The sequence below is a fragment of the Fundulus heteroclitus genome, unplaced genomic scaffold (assembly GCF_011125445.2).
Source record: "Fundulus heteroclitus isolate FHET01 unplaced genomic scaffold, MU-UCD_Fhet_4.1 scaffold_39, whole genome shotgun sequence".
NCBI classification, from domain to species: Eukaryota; Metazoa; Chordata; class Actinopteri; order Cyprinodontiformes; family Fundulidae; genus Fundulus; species Fundulus heteroclitus.
Genome location: NW_023396803.1, coordinates 214,558 through 224,460, shown reverse-complemented (window position 1 = coordinate 224,460; position 9,903 = coordinate 214,558). Strand labels below are relative to the sequence as shown.

The 9,903-nt window shown below is 40.0% G+C and overlaps 1 protein-coding gene across 9 annotated transcripts in view; it reads right to left on the bottom strand.

The window, feature by feature from the left end:
- Positions 1–1,315: 1,315 nt before the first annotated feature.
- immp2l (inner mitochondrial membrane peptidase subunit 2) overlaps positions 1,316–9,903 on the bottom strand; it is a 75,157-nt gene continuing 66,569 nt past the window's right edge. For 7 of the 9 annotated variants that reach the window (XM_036130862.1, XM_036130863.1, XM_036130857.1 and 4 more), the window contains 2 exons: positions 3,035–3,137; positions 1,316–1,539 (listed from right to left, as the gene is read on the bottom strand). In XM_036130862.1, the coding sequence (XP_035986755.1) occupies positions 1,414–1,539; positions 3,035–3,137 (229 nt within the window). In that variant the 3' untranslated portion in view covers positions 1,316–1,413. Of the gene's footprint in view, positions 1,540–3,034; positions 3,138–9,903 lie in introns of those variants that run through there. The other 2 variants (XM_036130859.1, XR_004929095.1) reach the window with 2 other exon arrangements.

The following is a 9,903-nucleotide window of genomic DNA, read 5'->3' as shown; positions in this document are numbered from 1 at the left end:
GTCTCCGAGGGGACGCCATTGATCCAAATACTAATGTAATCTAATGAAGCTGTTGGTAGGTTAACAATTATCATTCATATCCAGTTTGAAGCAAATTGGATGATGCATGTGGGATTTAGAGCCAAACTTATAAAAACACTGTGCTATGGAAATGCGCCGCTCAACTACGTCCACAGTATCAAGCAAACTGTTAGTGTTCCGAACAGAATTGAGAATCAACATGTTTTGTTGGATCATACTTTGTTTGAAAGTGTTTAAAGGCATACTATGCAACATTTTTCAGTTAATTAATGTGTTCCATACAGTTTTGGATGATTAAATTAGTCATTTCAGGTCGAACAAAGATTTCTCGGCCGCCCTGGTGGTCTGTAGGGGAAATACCGTACTTGCAATTGAAGGAGCCCTCAGCCCGCACCCACAGGCTCAGAAGTCTGGTGCATCGCGAGAGTCGGTCTTGCTTTACGGCGAGAACTGCTACACGCCCCCAGTGAAAGGCATGCTCGTTGCTAGCGCAGTGGCGATATTTGTGCAGTTATCATGGCGGAACCAGCGAGAAAACAGCGAAAGCCCATGTCGGAGCAGGCAAGAAAGAGGAAAAGGGCTCTGGACAGAGAGAGGAGTCGTACACAGGTGAACATCGGGCATGCTTTTTCCGAATGGCAAGAGCCAGAGCCATAGAGAGAAAGAGTTGCGCCAATAACAGCTGAAAAAGTAGTAGGGTGTATGTTTATATATATATATATTTACCGTTAAATAACACAATTGCTGCTGTCTGTCCCATAGAAGAACATGAAAGCCAGCGTATGTTTTGGAACTATAGCGGTTTACACGAACCACGTGACTGCCGTGGCGGTGACATCAAACAGTGTCGCAACTCATTCTCTCTATGGCTCTGGCGAGAGCTAAAAGAAAAAGAAGGCTGCAAGGCTGACGCGGACCTCGCGTTTCTGCTGATGCGATTGTAAGTAACATTGGAATGGTTTCTCTCTCTCTCTGTGCATGTTCATACTTTCACTGTGTTAGTCATTGTTTGTACTGCCGTTTTTTCGACTTTTGGTTGCATTCGCCTGTCTGCTAAGCTCAAAACAACCGCACCTGGCTTGACGGAGAAACCAGAACAGCTGAGCATCTTTACGACAGTGCACTTTTACTTTCGCCCTCTGGGGGGAGCCTCGCTGAAAAATCAACCCCGGTTGAATAGTATACCTTTAAAATAAGGAAATCCAGAAGTGAAACTGGCAACTTATTGTTTGAAGTCAAAAATTGTTTCAGTCAATCCCTTGTCAGTGATAAAAAACAGAATCAATGCAATCCCTTAACATTTATGTGAAAGTATTCGAATAATTTAATTAAAAGATTACATATTGAAAAAAACAGATGCTTGTACAATGTTTATATAAAAACCATGTTTTTTCATTCACCGTCCTCTTCAGTATACAGCAGTTCTCTATTTGGCAGTAGAGATGGTTTGATATGTTGCCAACGATTTGGTGGCCAGATGATGTGTGAGGCCCTGCCATGCAAGAGCCCCACTGATACCTAAAGAGAAAGGGTAAAAAAAACTTAAAATAAGGACTCAATTCATAATCTAATACATATTGAGTTACCTTAGTGTAAATGCAAATGTTGAATAGCCTTAGTCATATATTCTCTTTATTTGTCTAATATAAAGGTGTATATTATTACATTAAAATGTAATAGAGATTTAAATGTATTTCAGTAATTTTGATTCAAAAACTCAAATTGATCTAACAGACCAAGAGTTATTTAATAAATATAAAATGCCAAATGACACAACATTCAGAATAATAAAAGATAGGATTCAAGATAATTTAGAAGTTTCAATACATCGAGATTATTATGCCCTTCAGCAAATTAGGAAAGCACCGATGATAATTTCAGGCTTTATTAGGTTTGCATAGGTTAACTCATATTGTTGAAGGCACAGCATTGTGTGTATTTTAACGGTACACTTTGCTTACTTGTGTGCAATTGTGGGAAATCCAAAAGAAATCACTTAAATTATATGGAAAAGAATTGTGGAGTGCGCAAGTATGGTTCTTCCTGGGGTACAATATCCAGACTCACAAAGATGTCAAGTGCATCTCATATATGAACTACAGTACGTGTAAGTACAAACAGCATAGAAAAGCCTAAAAGAAGTTCCTAAAGAAGAATGGTGCAACTGTGTAACTCAATGCCAAAAAAAAAAGCATTATAAATTAGGGTTGGACAATATAGGAAAAAAGTTTATCGATAAAATGTAAATCATATTAATCGATACCAATAATTATCAAGAAATTCAAAACATATATTTTAAGTGGCCATTTTAAGCTGTTGCTTAGCAATCTATTTTTAGATAAAGAACACATAAACACTGAATTCAAAACTACAAGTTTTTAAAAACGTAAAAAGAACGTGTCTTCTCTGAACTCTTTGAAGCGGGCGGAGCTTGGTTCCAGGGTCTGCGTTGTGATTGGTTGGGAGGATGACTGTAACATTAACCTACATGGATAGAATGCTAAAGGAAGAAAAACTTTTATTCTATTGAACTTTTTATTGACTCTTTTTTCCATCATCGATTTACGTCTATTGATCGATATATATTGTTTTTGTATTATCGTCCAGCCCTATTAAAAAATATACATACATACATACATACATACATACATACATACATACATACATACATACATACATACATAAATAGGCAGGCCCTGGTGCAGACCTACACATCATACTTGAGACTCTTTCTTCGATGCCTGCCACATATACAATGGTGCCAGATGATCAAATTTTAAATGCAACTGTGATGTCAACCCATGTGATTACAATAACAAAAAAAATGTGGCTATTTACATTACAAGTATACTTACTTAATGATTAATATTTCGTTAGTCTTTTGGCAAACTTTGGTACAATGACAAGATTTTTGCTTAAATATAATTTTTGTCTATTATTGATAGGTGGCTGACTACTTCTACCCTCACGCTCCTCTAAACCACATGGATATTTTAACAGATTTGGTTCCTACTGGTCCAAAGCTGTTGCTGTCCAGACTGTGTCCATGATGATCCCCTTCAATCCAAAAATGACCGTCAGGGACCCGAACATATTGGTTCTTGTAGCCCAGAGTCCTGCAGTAACGATTAGAGGAAAATCATATAAAAATCAATTGACTAATCAACAACAAAGTCTAGATTTATTAACAGGTTCCAAGTCTGCTCCTTGCCTCGCCCCTCCCAGCTCCATCATCAGCCACAAATTTCCTGGTCTCTTGCAGGAAATTGATTCTTGCTGATTCTTGAAGGGTTTGGCCATTCTAATTATTTTTTTCTATGGGTGGCATTGTGATGCATTTTTAAAAATCCGTATATCACGTTCAACATGGGCAAATTGTTCTTTTTTCTTTCAGACATCCTATAAAATTACTATTTGCTCAAAATTGTACACATTGTGAGCTGTGTACAAAAAAACTAGTTTTGTGCTGTAACCCACTAATCAGAATCAGACATACTTTAATAATCCCAGAGGGAAATTACTTTTGTTACATGCTCCTGATATACACACATTTTTATATATATATATATATATATATATATATATATATATATATATATATATATATATATATATATATATATATATATATTTACAACATTCCACACAAGGTAATATGATATATATATACTACCATTCAAAAGTTTGGGGTCACCCAAACAATTTTGTGTTTTCCATGAAAAGTCACACTTATTCACCACCATATGTAGTGAAATGAATAGAAAATAGAGTCAAGACATTGACAAGGTTAGAAATAATGATTTGTATTTGAAATAAGATTTTTTTTACATTAAACTTTGCGTTCGTCAAAGAATCCTCAATTTGCAGCAATTACAGCATTGCAGACCTTTGGCATTCTAGCTGTTAATTTGTTGAGGTAATCTGGAGAAATTGCACCCCACGCTTCCAGAAGCAGCTCCCACAAGTTGGATTGGTTGGATGGGCACTTCTTGCGTACCATACGGTCAAGCTGCTCCCACAACAGCTCAATGGGGTTCAGATCTGGTGACTGCGCTGGCCACTCCATTACCGATAGAATACCAGCTGCCTGCTTCTGCTCTAAATAGTTCTTGCACAATTTGGAGGTGTGTTTAGGGTCATTGTCCTGTTGTAGGATGAAATTGGCTCCAATCAAGCGCTGTCCACTGGGTATGGCATGGCGTTGCAAAATGGAGTGATAGCCTTCCTTATTCAGAATCTCTTTTACCCAGTACAAACCTCCCACCTTACCAGCACCAAAGCAACCCCAGACCATCACATTACCTCCACCATGCTTAACAGGTGGCGTCAGGCATTCTTCCAGCATCTTTTCATTTGTTCTGCCTCTCACAAGCATTCTTCTTTGTGATCCAAATACCTCAAACTTGGATTAATCTGTCCACAACACTTTTTTCCAGCCTTCCTCTGTCCAATGTCTGTGTTCTTTTGCCCATCTTTTTCTTTTATTGGCCATTCTCAGATATGGCTTTTTCTTTGCTACTCTGCCCTGAAGCCCAGAATCCCGCAGCCGCCTCTTCACTGTAGATGTTGACACTGGTGTTTTGCGGGTACTATTTAATGAAGATGCCAGTTGGGGACCTGTGAGGCGTCTGTTTCTCAAACTAGAGACTCTAATGTACTTATCTTCTTGCTCAGTTGTGCAAAGCGGCCTCCCACTTCTTTTTCTACTCTGGTTAGAGCCTGTTTGTGCTGTCCTCTGAAGGGAGTAGTACACACCGTTGTAGGAAATCTTCAATTTCTTAGCAATTTCTCGCATGGAATAGCCTTCATTTCTAAGAACAAGAATAGACTGTCGAGTTTCAGATTGAAGTTCTCTTTTTCTGGCCATTTTGAGCGTTTAATTGACCCCACAAATGTGATGCTCCAGAAACTCCATCTGCTCAAAGGAAGGTCAGTTTTGTAGCTTCTGTAACAAGCTAAACTGTTTTCAGATGTGTGAACATGATTGCACAAGGGTTTTCTAACCATCAATTAGCCTTCTGAGCCAATGAGCAAACACATTGTACCATTAGAACACTGGAGTGATAGTTGCTGGAAATGGGCCTCTATACACCGATATTGCACCAAAAACCAGACATTTGCAGCTAGAACAGTCATTTACCACATTAGCAATGTATAGAGTGTATTTCTTTAAAGTTAAGACTAGTTTAAAGTTATCTTCATTGAAAAGTACAGTGCTTTTCCTTCAAAAATAAGGACATTTCAATGTGACCCCAAACTTTTGAACGGTAGTGTACATATATATATATATATATATATATATATATATATATATATATATATATATATATATATATATATATATATATATATATATAACTATAAAATAATGTAGAACATCTGCAAAATGTTCTAAATTTTTTCAAAGCCTTTTCCCAAAAACAGATTAATCTAAATAACATTATTTGATTGTGCTTTACTTTATATATGGTATATAACAAATGTATTTACCAAATAAATGTTTTGGCTGTTTTCGGATATCACATAAAAAGGACCTTTTAACAGCAAAAATCATGACAACTCGTAAGGTTGAGTATGAAGATTGGCTTAACACTTGCTTTCCATGGTTTTTGGCTGCTGGTCACTTAGTCCATTTTATTTGTGATTTTACTGATGATGCCACACGCTCTCAAGACGGGTTGAAGGGGCCTTATTTTTTCAGTTTTTATATTCGCCGTGTCCCCACTCCTGATGAACCTCTGACAGCCCCAAAGGGTGATTTTGCTAAAATAGATAAGTGTTTGACAGAATGGATTTTCAACAGCCTCATTGATTTGCATTGGCAAATGAGCAAATCCTTATATAACTGCTCAGTCCTGCAACACCTCCCCACGGCATAACTTGCAAGTCTGGACAGAATGGACTGGGACTTGATATCTCGATCACAGCTAGTTGGGGTTGCAAGAGCCAGAATTAAAAGCCTTGCCCCCAATTATCTGACAATTATTGGAGAATCAATATTTGGCCACAGTTTATTCCAAAGAAAAATCCATCTGGCCTGACTATTTCTGGAGATCTAACCTTTATGTTCACCTTAGACCCTGGCACATGGTGTGCAACCAAAGAACCACCCGCTGCTCAATTATTTGCTCATAGCATTGGGCATTGTCATCGCTGCCATCTTGTGTAAGGTTGTCCTCGTGGAAGGGATCAAAACAATGTTCTGCCTTTTAAAATCTTCTGTTCTGACTGGGTTGTATTTAAAGAGGGCGTTGATCTAGAAGGTTGCACGTCATCTGTGCTGTCTCATATTCACTTCTGTACTGATGTTATCTTACCCTAACCTGACAACAGCCAGATACATGTCTCGCTCCGCCTAGCTCCACTCACATACATCTGGGACATCGCCCGTTGAAAGTGATTTCTCCAACCAATTTTATGGTCTGGCCAATCAGGACGCAGGGCTGGCATTTCATAGATGTGACGTAGTGGAGACGCGACCATGACGGGAGACTGTTTTGATAGCAATGGCGGCTCGTCAAGGAAGCAAGCGTTAACATTGATGCTGCTATTTCTTCCGTGTTGTCCAATCTACCTAATATTGTTTCATTAAAAGAACATCAGAGAACGCCTCCGATGTTTTCGTCCTTCTCCCGACCGGATTTGGCAAGTTTTGTTTCCCGGGGCACGTCCGCGTCTGCGCTCCGCTGCAGACGCGGACGCGCCCCGGAGCAATTAGCGGTTAGCGCGAACCATATTAGGAGGCCTTTAGTCCTCAACGCGGTCGGCCCGGGATCGACTCCGACCCGCGGCGCTTTGACGCCTGTCTTTCCCCCTCTTTTTTTTTTCCTGCGTCGCTCTCATCAGCGTCACGGGTTAGCTTCGGTGTGAGTGGTTGAAATAGCACGTCGATAAAGATGACAGACAAGTGGCTTATCCAATCATATGCAAGAAGTTTTGATAAGGCCTAGGCTTCAATAAAGGCAATTCCTATGGCGGTGTCCCAGATGTATGTGAGTGGAGCTAGGCGGAGCGAGACATGCATCTGGCTGTTGTCAGGTTAATCTTACCCACAAAGACAATCAGAATGTTTCCTAACCAGAAACCGTGGGTGGACAGCACAGTGCAGTCCCTACTGAAGCCTTGGGATGCAGCATTCAGATCAAGAGACAGACAAGCCTACAGCAGGGCTAGGAGTGAAAAAGACATCCAAAAGGCAAAGCACAGATATGAGCAGCACATATAGGATCACTTAAGCAGCGACATGTGGAGAGGTATCAGGACCTAAGACTATTTGCACACACGAAATTGCACATTTCTACAAATGATGCCTTAATATTACTGCACAAAAATCACTGCAGGCATGAGTGCATCATTAAAGGAGCACTGAAGGATTAATATATGTAACTTCACAGTAATTCATATCATTCACTAAGAGACTGATTCCACGACTGAGATCTTAGACCTGGATACAAATCTAATGTAAAAAAAAAAATAAACTATAAATGCTAAGTCTGTGTTTTATGTTATCCGTGTACATCATAAGCCAGTGTCTGTCTCAAAGGAAATTTCACCATGGTAACACATGGTGACAATAAAGATTCTTGCAGTGGCGGCTGGCCCATAGGGGGTGCTCGGGTGCTGCCCTCCCTAGATGTGGAGGGGAAAAGTCAAAATATATATAGATTTTAAAAGTATTATTGTCAGTTTTTACTTAATAGTATGTGGCTACATGTGATAAGAATTATTAAAACACTTCTACTAATAGAATATATCAACTGACTCTCATTTAACAGTGCATTTCCACCAACAGAACGTATCATTTCTCTTCTTCTACACTTTTGGGGCTATGACTCAAGGAGCCCTACAAGTGTAGCGAAATAACCAATCGTATACTGTTGCTAGGGAAGATTTATAAATATTTGGCCAATCAGCATCGCCAAAATGAATGGGTTTGGGGCTCCTGGAGTCGTAGCCCTAGCTGCACAGTGATAGGTGCACTTCACGCGTGATGTTACAAGCTACATCCGCGCTACATCCGGGTCACGGTGGTTGGCAAAACAGTACTGTTTTCGCTTACCAGCGTGATAAAACGGGTGAATTAGAGCGTACTTTTAGTTTATTTTTGGAATGTAAACAATGCCTACGACTTGTTGTGCTCCCGGTTGCACACAGAGGCATTCCAAATCGTCGGATGTACGTTTCTTTCGTTTACCGAAGGACGAAGAAAGAAGAAAGAAATGGATAATTTCAATGAAAAGGATGCAGGATGCCAATGGACTTTAGGAGCCATCATACCATGACAGAATTTGCAGTCTACACTTCATCTCCGGTAAATACAACTTAATTTTGCACTGGTCATTGTTCTACTTAAATCATTATATAAATAAAAAATTAGGATATATATTTAAGTCAAGACGTAAACGTTCGTTTCGTAATAATATACGTACATGTACAATGTATGCAAACCCTCTGGCATGAGTCTGTGAAAAGGATTAATAAAACAAAACCACCAAAATAATCCTTTGTGAACAATGTTTTTTTATTAATTTAATGCTTATTGTGGAATCGTAGTAATTTTCCGACTTTTAATTTAAATGCATGTACTGGGTTAGGCAGGGAAATCTATTGGCCAGCCCCACCAAGATTTTATTTCACCAGCCGCCACTGGATTCTTGATTCCTAAAGTAACCAGCATAGTATTTATCCCATTAGTTACATTTTTTAAATGGACTGGTTAGGGTCTGCAAAGGTAATGAGGCTGGAGTAAATCAGAGAAAAAAGCAAGACCATATACCGTATAAGCTTTAATATGCCAACATTAAGATTTTAAAATTCATTCTCTGATGCACAGGAAGGGATGACAAGAAAGTTGAGATGTGCTCATGCCTGCAGCGTTTTGAACAAGCGGAAGGCATGAAATAGGTGCTTGACTAACACCAGCATTAAGTGCACTACGATAGTCGAGATGAGTAGAAATAAGACCATGGATTATTCTCTCTAAAAATCACACCTCTACAAAACTGGCCATCCTTTTGGCTTTGTTTCCCCAATGTGGTTGCAGTCCTCCTTGAACTTAACAGCGTACAGAACATTGCAAAGGTCAAAGTCACTTTGCCATTTGAGCAACATCTGTAGTGTCACTTCCTGTTTGCGTTAAGGCGTATTGTGTCACTTCCTGTTTTCATGGTGTGAGTCTGTTGCTCCAGACTCTCTCGCTCTTATCTTTAATCTCTTTGCTGTAACCTCTGTTTCTAACACATAAGCACTTTTAAAACATTCTCTGCTGCTGCACATCACGCTTGGGAACTCCTAGTGTTTCACACGGTTTGCTTTTTTGGCGTGGTAAAAGGGCGCTAGCCTAGCTTCAGACTAGCCTAGCTTTAGCTTCACAATGGCTTCTTCTCCTACTATTACTTCAGTTTCTCCGTCTCTGTCTAAGTCTCCCCCTATCTCCTGCTCTCTGTGTCAGATGTTTAGTTATTCCTCTGCCTCCTTCAGTAATAATGGTACTTGTAATAAATGTAGTGTTTTTGTAGCTTTGGAGGCGAGGGTGTCAGAATTGGAGACCCGGCTCCGTGCTATGGAAAAACCAGCTAATAGCCGCCCCTTTGCTAGCGCGGAGCCACATAGAGTAAATTTATGTAGTGGTCCTCCAGAAGCACCCGTGCAGCCAGGTAACCAGCCCAGCTGGGTGACGGTTCGTAGGAAGCATAGCTCTAGATTTCAGCCCCCAGGTCACCACCAACCCGTCTGCGTTTCTAACAAATTTTCCCCACTCAGCGACGCACCCGCTGAGAAGCCGACCCTGATTATCGGGAGCTCGATAGTCAGAAATGTGGCACTAGAGACACCAGGGTCCATAGTTAAATGCCTGCCAGGGGCCAGAACGGGCGACATAGA